The 17,949-nt window shown below is 41.1% G+C and overlaps 1 protein-coding gene across 1 annotated transcript in view; it reads left to right on the top strand.

Moving 5' to 3' along the window:
• Positions 1-6,386: 6,386 nt before the first annotated feature.
• LOC103366393 (fatty acyl-CoA reductase 1) overlaps positions 6,387-17,949 on the top strand; it is a 66,438-nt gene continuing 54,875 nt past the window's right edge. Inside the window, exon 1 of the mRNA XM_008294102.1 lies at positions 6,387-6,575. Coding sequence (XP_008292324.1) covers positions 6,567-6,575 — 9 coding nt within the window. The 5' untranslated portion in view covers positions 6,387-6,566. The remainder of the gene's footprint in view (positions 6,576-17,949) is intronic.

Genomic DNA, 17,949 nt, shown 5'->3' on the forward strand with positions numbered 1-17,949 from the left:
TCCTGTTTTTGGTTTTGTTAAAAAAATCTAATCTAAAAGTTGACATCGCCTACCAAACCCGTCCTCCAGCCAAATGACAAGACGTCAACAGGAGCATAAATTCAAAGCTTGACAGGTCTGCAGGTGCTCAATGTGATTGAATGGCTCTTCAGGGGAGGAGTTTAGCAAATGGTCAATTTTAAGGTCTACAAATCTTCGACATCCACATGCAGATGCTGTAAAAATTCTGAGTGGTAATTTTTCCTCCGAGTAAGCCAACATTAATGAAAAGAATAAAATACGAGAAAATTTTTCTTCCTCTCTTCCTTTTCTAACAGTGTTTAAAAGAGCAAAGGGAGACAAGTCATTATGTTTGCAACTGTAATCCGTAATTACACAAGGACTCAGCAGACAGACTTTAAAACACAATCCAACACAGAGGGATTGGGATTTGAATTATTGTGTCAGGAAATAGAAAAATCATCAGCCAGGCACAAGCGGCTCAGCCGTGCAATCATTTGTAGATGATGTGTGGGGTTAACATGATTAAAAACAACATCCTGTATCATCGTGCCCATTTGGCCGGACTGCTCCTTTATTTTCTAACTCCTTATTGAGGCAGAAACAAAAATATGTGCGTACTTTTTTGCTCATCCTTTGCACAACTCACTGCTTTCCATGTCTGAGCTGTCTCCGTCGAGCCAAATTGTAAGTAGTTTTCTAAGGAAATCAAAAACAATATAAAAAAGACTATCTAGAGGTGTATTTGCAAAAGCGTGTGTGTTGAAATGCGCACGACAGCAGCGTAAACTCCAGCACCCAAGCGGCTCAGTATCACTGTGTAGTGCTATAGCAGTGTGTAGACCCTGAACAAATATCTCTATAAATATGACTCGGTGTACTATTGATGGTCACAAAGACTGTAAGTGGAGCAACTATTTTTATGAAATGCAACATTATGGATATATTAACTTTTGCAAAAATCTTGTTTACCTGTATGATATTCTGAAACGCTGTCAAAATAAAAGAAAATCTTGACACAACATGAAAGATTCATTTAGGACAAGCTGCTGTGTGGTTTATTGCTGGGGTTTTTTTGTCATACATGGGTCACTCTTCACTTTAACCCTCACACTATAATGTAAAGACAGGTGACAAATTAAAGGAAAAAAACAGCATAAAGTGTCTGAGTAAGGCACTAGAACAGATTCAGTGCAACTTGGCATTGATTTTCTAAGTGTCTGGATCCCCACTGGAGAGATGAACACCGTTCTTCCAAAACATATTCCCTCATTTGGTGTTTTCATAATGATGGTGGAGAGCGCTGCCTAATGTGTTAGTCCAGCATTTCCCATAAGTGTTTAGTTGTTTTGAGATCTGATGACTGCGGAACATCTGATTCACCCTCTCTTTGTAGGAACAAGCAGATCCAAACCACAACAGAAAATGCCCCCAACAGCACAACAGAGCCACTAATCCTCTCACTGAAGGGGTCAAGGGTTCCAGTTTTTCCATTATTTTGTCACACTAAGCATGAAACACATTTCTTGTAAATTTCATTCCCCTAGTTTGTAAAGTTTACACTGTTAGCTTGAACCAAGACTCCCTGTGACACCACCACAGCGTCCTGCAGCATATGACATGACACAGCTGTTTTCACATTTGGAAATATGCGTAAAATATATTGTAATGTCCCTTAAAATCAAGGTTGAGTCACTAGATTTCTCCTCAAGATTTCAGCAGCATCTTGCAGCTTTCATCAGCAAGTGGTTTCTATAAACAACTTTACGGGCTGCATTGTTTTTACTGTTTTTTTAGTCCAACAATTATTTCCCCATGTAGCTAATTATGCAGTCTATATAAAGTCAAGTATTCATGGATTTTTGCTGAATAGATTAAATGTTGCTTTAGAAGTTCATGGAAATGAATGCCACAGCTCACCAGGGCACAAGACGACGTATTTTAACCCAGTAGATTCAGTTTATTGCCATAGAATATGAGTAAATTATCACTGTGCAAAGGCTGCAAACATTGTAATCTAAGCCTTATTTCATTTAAAATAATAATTTTAAATGAAAATAATAAAATGATTATCAGAGTTGCTTGGAAAATAGTTGATTATTTTACCTCTTTCAGTTGTAATGAATACAAAACTTTAAATACAGATGCCTCTTAAGAGAACCAAAATTAACACATATACATCTGCTTCCAACAACACCAGTGTGTCAAACTATTTTTGAAGTGCTGCTCATATGTTATTCTATTCAAACAAAGCGTGCATGTTTGTGCACATTGTATGACTCCACTGGCCTCTAATCTGTGAGCAGCTCTTCTGTTTGTGTCCCTGCAGTGTCTGTGTTTGGCCACATGGAGGCGACTGTTAAATGAGTTGGATTCTGCATAAAGTCCAACCAATAAAAAACCCGCTCTGGTGCTATTGATGTTCACTCTTTATTACATTATGCGCTTGAGATAAATATTTATAAATTCTTATTCTAATTTTCTACTTTGCTGAAAAAGGAAACCATCGTCTCCTCTCCCCAGTGTGCACGTTCCTCATGTGTTCACTAGATGTCAGTGCAGACCAGGCCTGTGTTTTTAATGCTGCTTGGTTTCATAATTGTTGAACTTACATAAAGTTATTAGTCAGACGTTTTCTATTATAAAATGTTATAGGGATTTTATCTTCTAGCAGGATGATAAACTGCAGTTTGAGAAACTAGTGAATGTCACATTATGTGTGTTACTACCAGAAGAGCTGTTGATTTCTAGTGAATGCACTCAACCTCTTCCTGTGTTTGATATTGTGGTTTTCACACATCCATACTGATGAAAAACATTAGAAGCAACCAGATACATGGTGCTAATGGGTGCTTTGATCCTCACATGCTTCGACATTAACATGGTGTCTGCATATGCATAAATACATACTTAGATCTGTGCATCAGGCAGACAGGAGTAGAGTCACAGAGGAGTGAGGAAACGTTGCGCCGCAGGAGCAGGACAACGAGCTCTCCTGCAGAGGCGGAGCTGGTCGAGGCTGCGTGCTGCCGGCTGGAAGCTGCCGGCTGGTGCCTGTATTCACCACAGGAGCAAATCAATCCAGAGCTGCACTCATGTCTCCGCCGGGAGAACAACCGGCTTAGCGGAGGCCTCGACAGCCTGCTCTGGTTCACGTGAGGAGGCACCAAGGACATTAGAGCGGAAACTTTCTCGAATAGCACTTATGCTTTACACACTGTTACTCTCGGGTCATTAGTAATGTTCAGCGGAGAGCCTATACAGTCAGATAGCGCAGTAATTTTCAGTCGAAAGTGTTCATTTAAGCTGCACAAATGACTGTTTACCAGCATGGCTCACAGTCTGGGATCTCCACACACTGTTCTAATGTATATCCAAAACACACACACACACACACACACACTAATGTAATTGACAGCAGCTATGACTCAGATTTTACCAGCAGGGTTTGATGGATTGTTTTACCTCCTCCATCGACGTCTCTGGTGCTTCATTCTGTAGCATCTCATCAATGACTGCAGTGCGAAGATAACACAAAGTGCAATGAGGTCATCCTTTATGAAAACTTTAACAGCATCACCTAATTGATACTTGCACTATTGTTTAGCTCAGTAAAAGCAGGTTCCTCCTCATCACGCCCTTAGGAGGCCGGAGAGGCTGCACAGGCCTACGAAACAGGAAAAGTCTGTTCCCTCTGCATTGGCTGTCCGGGCTTTCCAGGAAAAATGAGAAACTCATTTGGGAGAAAGCAGCAGCTCTTGAAAGTCCTGAGCACGCACCATCCTTTTGCTGTGTAATTCCTGCAGCACAGTTTAAACATATTCCAGCACCATCTGTAAAACGCACAGCGAAACATCAGCAAAAAGCGGCGGCCTGGATCACTGCGGTGTGCTGGCCTCCGGGGAAAACACAAATTTAAAGTAGAAAAAATAATGGGTTGCACAACCAGGATTACCAGCAGGAACGGGCAGATAAGGGTTGTCCTGCTCCTATGTGCTTTTTATTTTTTTAAAAAAAGAAAAAGAGACTGATGATCCTGTCACAATGCACTCAGCATCCCCTGTCAGCATGTGAGGGCCACTTTGAGGTTTGTGGGTCAACGCCCAGTTTGCAGGCTGCTCTTCATGCATCCTGACACAGTGTTGTTTAAGTAGCTTTGCCTTCACATTGTGACTCTGCAGACCTTTTAACACACACATGCACGCACACACTCAGACATACCACACATTCCCCAGGACTGGAGATTTACTCGTCTGATTATGTTGCACAGCTAGCAAAAACCGAAGTGTGTGCCCTTCAGCCAAGTGCCACGAACCACTGATTGACTGTGAGCCATAATCACAGATGTAAGACGCGAAGTAACGGCCCACACCGGCGTTATTCTCGACGCAACAGGCTGCATGTAATAACTGATATGGTGATATTTGATGCCGGCCACTTGATAACTTTAATTATACATAAGGGTTTTGTTACCACGGGAGGCAAAGCCGTCCTGTGTTTTTATGTGGGTATCAGTAATAAGGGCCTGTGCTGACATGATGAACAGTGGGCTGGTTTTAAGGAGGATCAGTGGAGCCTTTTATTTCAGCACAGACAGTAAGTCGTGCAGTGTTTCAAATCATTTGCAGGCACTTGAAGTTCATCGTGTCATTCTCTGGACGTGAATAATGCTCATGACGCAAAAGATCAACTTGGGTGTCGTCCATGAATACTTTCAGGATGCATCATTTCCCTGTCAGTGTGTCTAAAACGTCATCTGAGAAGACAGAGATATAACACAGAAAATATATAAAGACAGAGACACATTTATTTGTACAATAAGGAGAGACTTTAAAATAACTCCTAATTTTATTGGCCCACAACTAGTCGTCATTGTAATAAATTCATCAAACCAAAGTCATTTTACCATTTAATAGCTGGCCTGAATATCTGTTGTAGATCTCTTTAATTTAATGCTTCCTCGTCAAAAAGAATATTTCAGATCTCCACAGTGACTTTCTTCCAGGACAAAGGACGTCCCAGCAAATGGTAACCTTCAGGGAACATTCCCCTAAGATTCCCTGACAGTTCAGCAAACAGCAAACTTCAGGGAACCTGCAAGGAACGTGCCTGACTGTTTCCTGAAGGTTTGTATGCTGCTTGCTAGGGAATCTTAACAGTGCTACAAAAGTTACTAATAAAACCCAGTTCCCTGAACTTTTCCTAAAGGTTCTCTGAAGGGTTTATAGTGCTACAAAAGTAACTGTAACAAAGCACAGTTCCCTGAATGTTCCCTGAAGGTTAGTATACTGTTTGCTAGGAGTATTTAAAGTGCTACAAAAGCAATTGTGACAATAAAATAACATAAAATTAAATTAAAATTAAATTAAATCAAATTGGATGGTGCCCTGAACAGTTCCCTGAAGGTTCAACAGTAAACTTCAAGGAATCGTCAAGGTTACTGTTTATTGAGGAGAGTGCTAAAAAAAAACAAATGTAACAAAACACAGTTCCCTGGACAGTTCTCCAAATGTTCCCTGAAGGTTAATGTTTGCTGGAAAGGCTTTAAAGTGACAAAAAGTTCACTAACAAAACACTGTCCCCTTAACAGTTTGCTGAACATTACTGCTCACTTAGGAGTCTATAATGTGCTAAAAAATAATAATAATAATGAAATAAAATAAAAATGAAATAAATAAATACATTTTTAAAATGTTTTTAAGCAATAAACTGTTCCCTGAACACGTCTGAATGTTCCCTGAATGTTATTATTTGCTTGGTAGTCTTTAAAGTGCAACTAAATTACCTGCAACAACAGTTCTCTGAACTTTCCCTGAAGTCTACTGTTTGCTGGGTAACTTCTACAGTCCTGTGTTTGGTCTCTCATTACAGATATGTGCAGTTCAGCTGCTCATGTCCACAATCCACATTTCTGTCTGTAACTGACTCCTGCCAGTTCCACTTTCTGACATGTACAGTCATATTTCTTGTTAAAATTAATTCCAGTCAGGTCATGATATCTACATTGTCCTTTTTTTTAGATCATTTAGATGAAGTTTGAACAAGTCAGAATGACCTTGTAGATTTCCGTTATGTTACCCAGAACTGTCTCCCACACAAACCAAACAGTTAAAAAGGAATTAAACACGTTTAATTTTGTGTGAGGTATATGCCGAATACAACATTCGGATAATTCGGGTGAAAAGTTCAACTTCCCACTTGTAAACGGGAAACGACATTTGGCATGCCAAGCGAACCGCGCTGACTTCCCATATTTTTGAATGAAGTTTGGCGTGGAGCTCCGTCTGCAGAACGGCATGTACCGGCGGGGCTGTGGGAGGAGCCCCGGGCCGCCGACACGCCCTGAGCCCCCCTTACAATCTCATATTTGTGTAGCAGTCATCGAGCCGCTGTAGTCTGCAGACAGTCGGGCAGGCGGCTGCGCTGAACCGGGCTTTTCAGACGGTGGAAGTGAAGCAGCAGCCAGAGCCAGGGGCGGCCGGTGGGAGGAGGCAAAGACTCCGCAGCTGCTGCACCGCACAGCCTCTTTGACAGCCGCAAGAGGAAGGAGCCGGCAGCACCGACCCATGTCTACGGTAGGACGCTGTTTCTTTCTGCTTTTCGTTGTTAAAAAAAAATATATCGTTTTGCTTATCGGGCTTGTGAATATGGATTTGGGGAAGCGGCGGTGTATCGCGGCTCGCCGCTGCCGGAGCATCTTCCCCTGGTTTAGTCGGCTGTGTGGTCGGAGGAGGGCTGAGCATCAACACGCTGAGAGGGTCTCCGTCAACAGCCGCCCGGTAAATAGTGTTTTGGCGTTTTTGTGGTTCGTTTGTTTTTAGTGTGAACGTGGGCGTTGAGCGGGGAGGGAGGTAGCACGAAGCTGTAGCCGCCTCCGACAGCAGGGCGGCGGGTAGCGGGACGGAGGGAGCCGCAGTCAGCGTGGAGCAGCTGCGGCAAGGCAGCGGCGCTTAGAGCCGAGGAGAGCGGAGGTAGAAGCAGCGGCCTTCAAAATAATAGCACAAAAATACTGCTTTTAAAATCAAAATATGAGCTTTAAGTTTTAACCACCTGTTGGTTACATTTAACTAAATACTCAGAGATCACTGTAATCATATATTTAAATTACTGTGTTTAAATCCGTTCTACCATGACCAGTACCTTGAGAAAAACTGCATTTAAAATGATTCAGATTGTTGTTAAAACTAGAATTCATGACATTTTCTTAAAGATTTAGGCAAAAATGATAATCATACATGAGTCATGATTAGTGTTCTTTAAACTTGATCTAGCCATGTGGCCTTTAAACCACGCCCAGACTAATTAGAGTAATTGTGCAATTGGGTGCAATGAAGGATGCCTGAGTTTGCGGAGTTAGTTTAAGACTCTGTGAGTGAGTTCATATCTTGGTCACTGTCATTTTCACTTTGTCAAAAGATTATCAAAATACCGTATTATACTGCTTTCTATCCATCCATCCATTATCTACACACTGCTAAATCGTCATTCGGGCCGTGGGGGGCGGGAGTCTATCCCAGCTGACTCAGGACGAAGGCAGGGGACACCCTGGACAAGTCTACTGCTATCTAGAATATCTAAAATTCCACCTACAAGTGTGTGTGTGTTGTCACTGCACAAAAAACAAATCCTTTTTTTCCCCAAGTTTTGCTCTCCAGAAAAGATATCCAGTCTCCTCCAGCTTCTCATCTGCTAGGGTTTGCTTATTTTGTGTTTAAATTATTTTTACAGTTGTGAGATGTTTGTTTTTCCCTGACCCCTCTGTGAAAATAAGATGAACATTTTCTGAAGTTGTCTCCAGTAAAACCTCCACTTGTTGAAGAATATATTCCTCGTGGGCTCCTCTGTGTTGGGTAGTTTTATTTTGAAAATAATCACCAGAAGTGGCACGTTAACAGTGTTTGTGACTTGACGCAGCTGAATGGAAAACGTTTGCACGGATTTATGAAGATGTAAAATTGTTTTCTTACTGTCGTAGCGATAAATAACAGCGGCTGTGTAGGAAGAGGAGCCGCCGGTGCTCAGAGGAGAGTCGCTAACGACCGTCCTGCCGCTTCCACATGTGTGTCTGCGGTTTGCCATGTGGAGGCGAACCGTTTGAATGAGCTGCTGGCTGCTCGGGGGTCTGACTGAGATGACGGAAAGCCCAGCTGACTGTGTCGACCATGCATGTGCAAGTGGGCTGCAGCTTGTGTTCACATCAGGCCTCGGCTCGATTTCTTTCTCTCTTTTTTTTGCTTTTGAGGGAGCCACATGGATGCTCACAGACCCCTGGAATGAATTAAATGGAGATTTCATCATAGAACAAACAGATTTTAGATGGTGTTTACCAATGAGCTGGTCAACTTTTGCTGTCAATCCTAATTCTATCCACTTATCTGATTCCCCTTTAGGCTACACTAACAGGGTTCAGTCCATTCAATCAGAGCCCAACCCTACGTACATGATGTCTACAGCTAACATGAAAGAAACAGTCAGATTATGAGATTATAGTAAGGACGCACATCGTGACAATCAATTCTTATTTTTGTGGTTGTTATAAACTCAAAGGTGTAAAGTTAAAGCTGTTAAGAAAAGACGACGTTTGCTGCTGACATTCCTCACATCTCGGCAGTCTCCCAGCTTTACAAGTCACTATGTACCCCTATGAAATACTTGCACAGCTCAAACTTTCAATAATTCGGCCTCCTCGCTGCTTCCACATGAACCATTCAGAATGAAAAACTTCCCCTCAGTCGACCAGGTTTATTTACTTTCTACGGCTTCTTCTGTTAACTCTTTGTATGTCTCTGCCCCGAGCAAAGCACAGCAAATGCTCTACTGCTGAGAGTGAACACAAGAGTCTTCATGCACTCCCAGAATCTGAGGAACTAAAAAAATCTGGTGGGTTAATTTTTTTTTTTTTGACAGCAAACTGCCCACAAATAATGGAAAAATCCTTAGTGTGGTTACTGTGGTGGACGTTACCATTTGCTTTGACTGTATGTAATTTTAAAGTTGAGGGACATTCAGAGATGTAAGACTGATTTGAAACCAGTAAAGAATGAACTGGGTGGGCTACTGTGTTTTAATGTCATCTTTTATGCTTCAGTGCAACTTAAACTAAGCTGGTGTTTGTGTATCGTTGTTCTATGATCACATATACTGTTTTTTTATTATCGCCAAATCCCTTTTCTCATTCAGATATTTTCTGTTGTTAGACAGTGAAGTGAGTCCGAAATAGTGTCTGAAGTCCAATTAGACTGCATGTAAACCAGTGGTCACGTCGGAGTCATTACCACGCTGCAGCGATGTGCCACTAAACCACCAAACTTGCCACATCCGTCTAAAGCTGTGATATTTCCGTGTCGAAATATCGCTCAGAAAGTAAGCGATAGAAAGTCTGGTTTCAGTCATTTGCCTCTGTGTTGACTGCCTTGTGGTCGACTGTTTCTCACCGTGCTGTCAATCACAGAAGCAGAGAGAGTCTTCTTCCTGAAGGGGACAGGAGCAGCCCAGCTTCATTTAAAGCTGCACTGAAACAGCCAGTTTAGAACACAGTTAAAAACAGGAGTTGTACATTCAGGGTGAATCATCTTTGTGGTGTTTTGAGCTGAAATATTGAACAACACATTCTGAGGACTTGAGATTAATTTGCTGGAAAGAGGCACATTATGGGACCTTTTAATGGAGCATCCTCACAGACCAAACATATTTGTTGTGATTCTTGGCTATAAATTAGACAACTTCATGCTGAACAGAGGTTTGTTAGCAGCAGTCGATCTTTTCCACCTTTCTGTACATCCTCCCCTTTAGGCTACAGCATGCGGATGTCAAGTCCGTTCAATCTGAGGCAGCCGTGGAGAGCACTTACATGATGTCCCTGCTACAGCTTAAGTGAAAGATGCTATCAGAGGCGATGGGATTGTAGTTTGCTGTTTTATTTAGAAACAGCCCAACATGAAATACCCTCATGGGAATGTGTTTTGATTTCACACCTTGTGAATGTCACAGTCTCAGATAGGAGACCAAATGAGGTGTCTTGTGCCGATTCTAAATCAGGATCACAAAAAGAGCTCTAATTATCATCAGGGGATGGCCTATATTTTGCTCTCATAAGTGCCATCTAAGTGTGCACGCATGTTCACGACTGTGTGCTCATTTATGTATGTATGGCTGCACAAAGTGATCACATGCTGCCTTGATGTGTTTTTACTTCCGACCTGAAGTCACACTCGGCTGCTTTTGTTTTCTTTGAACACGCATCCTCTGAAATGTTGGTGTTTTTCGCAACAAGGAGGAAGTGGAGAAAGTCCCTCTTTTGACATCCAGGCTCATAAACCTCACTTGTTAACGCGGTTGCAGCCACTACTGTCCCTGCAAAGCTTTCTCTTTTCTTTACATCCCTCCATGTTTTGAAACCCTGTTCTACACATGTGCTTCCTTCCTGCCTCTTGTCTCCTGTTGCAGGCCTCTATAAATCTTTAAAGATGTGCTTCTTGCTCTCTCCAGTCCTCCTCCTCCTCCTCCTCCTCCTGCATGTACATAACACAGAGTAGTAGTATGGTAGAGCAAGTGCAGAGACATGATGGGAGAGCAGCGTGGGAGCTGTGCTTTCCTCGAATCCCTCCTCTTTCTGCAGTTTCAGGCAGTTTGAGGAGGCTGTGATATAAAGACGTGGTCTGGGGCGATGGGGATTGCAGTGTGCTTCCTTCTCAGCAGATAAACAGCCGCTGCAAGGATGTAAATCTCTTTATGTTGTCAGTCAGCGTGAGTGTGTCGAGGAGAGAGAGCCCTGCTGAGCGCCTTTACCTTCGGCTGTATTTTCCGCAAATGTTAGCCTTCGACTTTATCTTTTGATCCCGTTGATCTGTTGTACAGTGCAATACATCATGCATACAACTCAGTTTGGACGTTTTCAGATGTATAGTGTGGTGTCCGAGGATTGATTTGGCTCCTCGGGGGACCATAAATCACAAAAGGAAATGTGCAGGTTTACTTAAAATGGTGTGATAGGTGGCTTTGGTGGTGGAGCTGAGCGTCGGCAAAATGCAAACATACCAGTAGTACCAAACATGCTGCTATTCACCACGTATGGTAACTATGTTTACCATCTCGCATTATTATAAGTAAAGCTAAGGCTGTTTAAAGTGTTAGTTTTTCAGAGTTTTTGTAAAATTGCTGAGTGCAGCTAGGTCCAAAAAGCTCTGGCTCCTATCGACTCCCAAGTCCTCATTCCCTCCTTCCTTCCAACGAAGCTTTAAAATGACACTCCACAAACTAGTGGGGGACGTCATGGCTGCTTTGTCTGTATGTTATTTGGGAAATACCAAAAACTGCAGTTCCTTGAATGGCCACTTGAGGCTGGCTCTAAAAGTGAGTCGGTCCCCATACGTCCCCATGTTAAAATGTCCAACTTTACAGCAGGAATAAACATGTTAACAGCCTGATACAAAAAACAGTTTTGGTCTCTATAGCTTATGTCCTCATTTATGACAACTGTGCATGAGGGGAATTTTTATGCAACTCACCTGTTTGTTTTGTATTGTGACTTAAAGTTGGCATAATGGCCACTTTGAGTGACAAGTAAATGCCGTCCCAGGACAGTTCACGTCCACTTGTGCTTTACCTCTTTGCCCATTTTTGCATAAATGGGGAATGAATTAGAGTCAGGCAATATTGAAATTAAAAATCACTTTCCAGGAAACATAGATCACATCACAGAGGATTTTTGGAACTTTATGTACATTCAATAGATAAAACTGAAGCACCAAAATCCTTTTCAATTAATCCTGAAGGGAGCATAATCGTACGCACTAAATTTTGTACCCCATCGACTCAGTGCTTGTCAGAAAAGTTCATTAAAACTACAAATAAATCACCAAATGTGTTCGTTGTCAGGGAACCATGAATGTCTGTACCAGCTTCTGACAGTCCATCTATTATATTTTTGGATATCTCTCAGCGTAAATGGAACATTTTGCTTGTGTGGGTGCCACTAAATCAAAAGTGATTTGAGTTTTTGTACTTTGGATCATTAATTTGTGAACAAAATTTTCTGGCAGTACATTTAACTCTGCACCAAACTGACCAACACTAATAAAATCAAAAGACATGATGTCCTTGTACTTTGTGGTTAGTTTAATAGTAAGACAAGCTCATGCAATTGGAATATGATGTATTAATCATCATTATATCTGTAGCGTTTCATATTACCCGCCCAGTCTGGCAACAATGTGGTGAAACGTCAACACACACGAGATACTTTATCTTTGCTATGACTTGAATGTGTGGAACTTTGCAGAACCCTCTTCTTCGGCTGTTTTGTATCGTCTTCCCCCTGCAGGACAATCCTTTCGCATTAATCTTGTAGTCATACCAGTCGAACAAGTGCAAGAGCTGACATAGACCTAAATGGCTCTTGAGCAGAAGTGATAAATGTTGCAGGAGCAAACACAGAAAAAGCCTTGTAGAGTAAGTGCAGGTGTCTAATTTAAAAAAAAAAAAAAAAAATGCTTAAAGATACGGAAACTAAATCGGCTAAAAGTAGCACACCGTGTAGCTGTCGGCTGTGCCATTTCTTTCCGGCCAGGCTTAATGAAGTAAGCGGCGTCCCTGCACCTGTGGTTGGCTGTTTCTCTTGGGAAGACCCAGATAGGTTTGAATCAGCATTTGGTGCAAAGGCTTTGGATGGTGAGGATAAATGAGCAGAGGAAAGGGGCCAGGGCCACGAGGGGGAGGAGGGGGAGCTGAGGATCCCACTTTCACCTTGAGGACAGTCTTTTTGTGGAGGACTTTGTACACTGTGATTAGTTCACTTATTGCTTTTGAATACTTTCTAGAGGCCTGAATAGATGAAATGATTAAAAACTGCAAAAGATTAGAGGCAGGTCGTGGAGATATATATATATATATTTATAATATTGCTTTGTATAAATGCTTTCTGCTCGTCTCTCCAGTTAATCATCCTCTTGAGTCCTCAGATTTGTCTTGTGACACCTTGATCTGCTCCCAACCTCCACTTGATTACATAACGAGTTACATTCAAAGTAGGGCTGTGTGCTAAAACCTTCAACACTGACCAAATTATGTTTGTAGCACAGCGGAGCAAAAGCTTGTAGATTCCTTATCTTGTTTACTTATGCTTCGGTCACACAGTTATGAATTTAAATGATAAAACACTCTTGCTATCTCTTAGTATCTCGTATTAGATGATAGATTATTTGTCTTTCACACAGATATTGTGGTGCATTGCAAATGATTTTCTTTGCTGTGTATCGAGCGTCACTGTATCGTATCATGCAGTTGTTATCATACAGTGATGGTATAATGAGTTGCTGTTTAATTCCTCGCCCCAGTATGGTAACAACTTCTTCAGATAAATAAGCAGTGCATTATATAGAAATACATGCATATTTGTCAAACAATTTTGACACTACTTGAGGAAAAATTCAAGCTGCATCGAGGCCTTTTTAGGATTCTGATCATGATTTCCATCCAAAGCCTCACTGCTGTGTTTACTGACTAAGATGTGTTGCAGAGTGGTTCGCAGAAATTGATACATGAATGTGTTGTAAAGGTCTGAACCTGCAACACCACCAGTACGATCCTTTTTCAATTTGAAGGATCAAGCAGATGCTGTAAATGAGCGCGGGTCACCTTGCCACTCCCGCCCCATCTGTGAGCCTCCAGGCTGTTAATAACCAGAGGTGGGCGTGACATTGAACCCCACACGGACGTGGGTGCTCTGTGTCACCGGAGGGTAATATAGAGGATTTAAAGGCTTTTCGTGTCAGTTTTGCCGTGATGATGAATGGTGCCAATGACCAGAACATGAAGGAGGCTCTCTGAGCATAAGATCGCTCTGAGATGTCTTCTAAAGTAAACCAAGAACAAAGACATGTGAGGCCTAGGCTGAATTTTTGTGTAAATTTCTTTTCTTCTGAATCAGAACTGAACTCACATAAATGTCTTATTGTAGAATAAAAATGCAAAACACTAAAAACAATGTGATACGGTTTGGAAAATGTTGTTGACTTCGACATTGTGCTCAAAGATGGGTCTTTTTCATGATGGCTTAAGTAAAATATATTTAATTTCACCCACCAGCAGAGGCTATTCGATCTGCTTGTCCAATGTTGTAGATTCTGAATCAATGGCATGACAACAGAAAGATTTCAGGCTTTTATTTTGAACAGTTCCTGCAATATTGTCATGGAAACATGGCCTCAGAATTCAATGTGTGAAACAAACAAGCTGAAAGTCAGTCAACAGGAATTAAAAAAAAAAAAATGTACACAATGTTTTTGACATATTGGGCTAAAATTTCACAAATATCTTACTTAATAGCCAAATTTTCAGCGACAAAGTTTTCTGTCAAATCAAAGACAGTTGAGCAGAAATTCAGTGTTCGACTCTAAAAACCTCTGAAGGCTCTACAGCAGGGGTGTCAAACTCTGGCCCGTGGGCCAAATTTGGCCCGCTTTGTAATTATATTTGGCCCGCGAGACAATACCAAATGACTACTAGTGTTGCCCCCGGTATTATACTGTACAGCGCATTCACCGCTAATACTACAAATCCCATAATGGCTTCTTGTTGTTTTGGCACGTCAATCAGGACAGGACCCAGAAACTCCCTCTCCTCTGTGACAGTAGGCATAGCGACTTCACACTGTCACTGTGTCATTGATGTTTTTATTTATAATTTGATTTTGCCTGTCTTCACTATTAACTTATATATAATGTTTGGTAATAAGCGTTGCTTGTTCCATGTTCAATGTTAAAGCAAAATTTGTTTCGGTCCATATTAAAAGTTCATTTGTTCAATGTTGGCCCGCGACTTTGTTCAGGTTTTAAATTTTGGCCCACTGTGTTTTTGAGATTGACACCCCTGCTCTACAGCATATAGGAACTGGAGTCTAACTTTTACTTAAAAGGACTTTTAAACTTTCAACTTAAAAGCTGAGCCTCATTCTGTAAAATCATTTTTAAAAGTGTCTATTTTTAAAACTTTAAGATGTTTTAGAAATTTTACTCTCGAGCTCCAGTGAGTTTCACACTTCAGACCTGCTGTTACCTTTTACAGTAGCTGGAATAATTAACTTTATGTGCTGATGACTTTAAGAGAAAACTCCTCCGTTCACTGATTGCTTCATCCTCAAACCTTTTCACTTGCCCCAAAGCGAGTTTTGTCATGAGTGTGCAAGTGTTGCAAGGTTGCTGTCTCAGTTACATAAATCCTTTGTCGAGGGTGTGGTTACTTCCACCAGAAACATGATATTGCAGGTGAAGCGAGTGCACACGACTTGGCAAACAGATAAATCCAAGCTAAGGCCTCAGGGCTGTAATTTGTGTTCAGGCGTGTCCAAACAAACTTAAATATACGAGCAGTGACTGTTAAAGAAGTGATTCACTTCTTGAACAATTGAGCAAGAATAAAAGAGCAAGATCAGACTCAGATAAGACTTCCACAATTTAGAAGAAGAGTGATGCGTGGGGGGGGGGAGCACCCGTATTTGTTGAGGGCGTGTTACACAATAAGTCGGATGTTTAAACTTGATGCGTGCCTGTTCTGGACACAATTCAACAAACACAATTTTTATCTCAGCACTGCAGATTATATTTTGATGCCTTCTTACTGAGAGGAAACTTCACCTCCTTTTAAAGCAATGGGTTTAACAGGGTAGTAACACGATAAGGGGTCGTTGTAATCTCTAAACCAGCAGAAGGGTAGTTTAGGACAGAAGCTGTTTAAGGAGAATAGTTGTGTTTGTGTTGATGCCCACTTCTACAGCATCACACCAGGAGATGGGTGGATATTCAGAAAACAAATTAATATCTGCTGTTTTCCTTCAGAATCCTCATCAGGTGCATTTAAAAATGTCCCTTTGAAGCTTTTAGACCACTGTCAGTGTTTCTGAGGAAGGATTGTATCTTTCTATAGTAGTTGCTTCTCTGGAAATTAGATTGTTTAGTCGATCTGCAGAAAATGGGGAAACTACTTCCGATGAACATTTTCCATTTATTTAGGTTTGTAAGTTTTTGAACTGTACGCTGGACAAAAGACGTCAACGTGGGTAACTGCTAAACTTTAATGGATTTTTCTTTGCAAGTCTGACATTTTATGGATGAAACCAGTAAATGATTTATCAAGCAGGTGTTACTGTCAATCCCTTACACTTTTATATGCTTCCTCTTGGTGCTAAAATGAAACACATTTTAAAAATAACTCTATTCAGCACTGAAAGGGTTGTTTTTTGTCTGATTTTGTAATCATAAAGCCCTCAGATTTGTGATATTGACATGGATTGATGGACTGATGGACAGATAAATTGACGGAGTGAATAAACTTGACTTTGATTGCTGTCGGAGCTTCAACTAACACATTTTCATTATTGATAAATCGGCTATTTTGGGGGTTATTTAATTTAACATTTTGTTTTTGAAATGTTTAATTTAAATGCTTAAACATTTGTGAAATTGTTGCCGATAATTTTGCTGTGATTTATGGATGATTTATCATTTCTTCTCTGGTCATTTTTCCAGGATGGGGGTTTTCTATGAAGCAAACATCTCAGTTTTTTTGATTTTTAACATGACGGAAAAAGGTTAATTGAACTGATCTATGAATTGACTTTACTACAGAATCTGCAGATAACAACAGATCTCACTTCCCTTCAATATAGTAGACCAAACTGAATACCTTTACTTTCTACAATATAAGGTCTTCTGACATTTAAAGTTGCTGCTGCAGATTCTTGGTTAACGTAACATTAAAACTTCCCTCACCTGAACACGGGCTTCCTCATTTTAAGCCGAAGCAGTTCCCTCACATGTTCAAACAGCCTGTCTGATAAACATTTTATCATTAACATCAGAAGACGAGCAGCATTTTCCACCAGACGAAGGTAAAAAGCCGGTCATGACGGAGGCATTCATGTCATCTCGTTCCTCCCAGTAGCTAAACTAACTCTCTTTAGCACGTCTTAAATCACAACACATGCTTTAGTCTTTTTATGGGGGTAAAAGGAATTAGCCTCTGGGGCTAATTTGAACTGATGTTCATCTGGGACCCCATTAGGACCGTGTCAGTGTCAGGGTGGTCCAACCTGACTGTCTGGGACTATTTGGAGGAACGCCCAGCCTCCAATGCAAGGACAGCGTGGCTGGCAGCCAAAGCTATGCATAGCTTGATCTGAGAGTTGATTCTTTTCTGTCCCTGAGACCTGAGCACAAACACAGAACTGCGTATTTCCTCTCCTGCCCCGTGATTCGTCAAACAAAAAATGAGAAGCTTTTGTTGATGCTTCCTCCACCCAGGCTACACAATGCATTGTAGAAGTAGCAGCGTCAGATAAAGGCTGCCGCTCCCCAGATTGCATCAAAGTGAGCAGTCTGTAATAGTGAGAATGCAGATCAAAGACAGTAAATAGTCCAGTTTTTCTGGTGTTTTAATAGATCTCTTTAGCAGGCCGTTATTGACCGTGTGGCCTTTTATTCTGCCCATGAGTTTACTGAGCTTGTCAGAGCCATTACTTTTGCTTTTAGTTTGATGTACTGAAACAGTTCAATCAATTAGTGCCACTATTTTGATCTGTAAGTTGTTTTAGTCATTCGTCGAGCACAAATACAGAATATTTGCTGGTTCCAAATTCCAATTATGAGGATCATCTGTCTTTTTAAAAAAAATGTTTTACTCTTTTTGTAAAATTCTGCTTCTGGTAGTAAGAGAAGCAGACTTACCTTTTAGAATTAGTCGAGATTATTACTTTATTATTAATTATTATGATAAGTTTAACCAGAGGTTCTTGATTTCAGTTATTTGAACTGTTATTAGGGCCAATTCCTTCTTTAGGTTTGTTCACATGGATCCATGTGACGTCAGTTTTGTTTTTGTCCATGAGAGTCTTGGTGGTCCACTCCAAATTTGTAACCGTACGCGTTAAAGTGACTGTGACTGTGCCAGGAGAAC

The sequence above is a fragment of the Stegastes partitus genome, unplaced genomic scaffold, assembly GCF_000690725.1.
Source record: "Stegastes partitus isolate 25-593 unplaced genomic scaffold, Stegastes_partitus-1.0.2 Scaffold941, whole genome shotgun sequence".
Taxonomy (NCBI): domain Eukaryota; kingdom Metazoa; phylum Chordata; class Actinopteri; family Pomacentridae; genus Stegastes; species Stegastes partitus.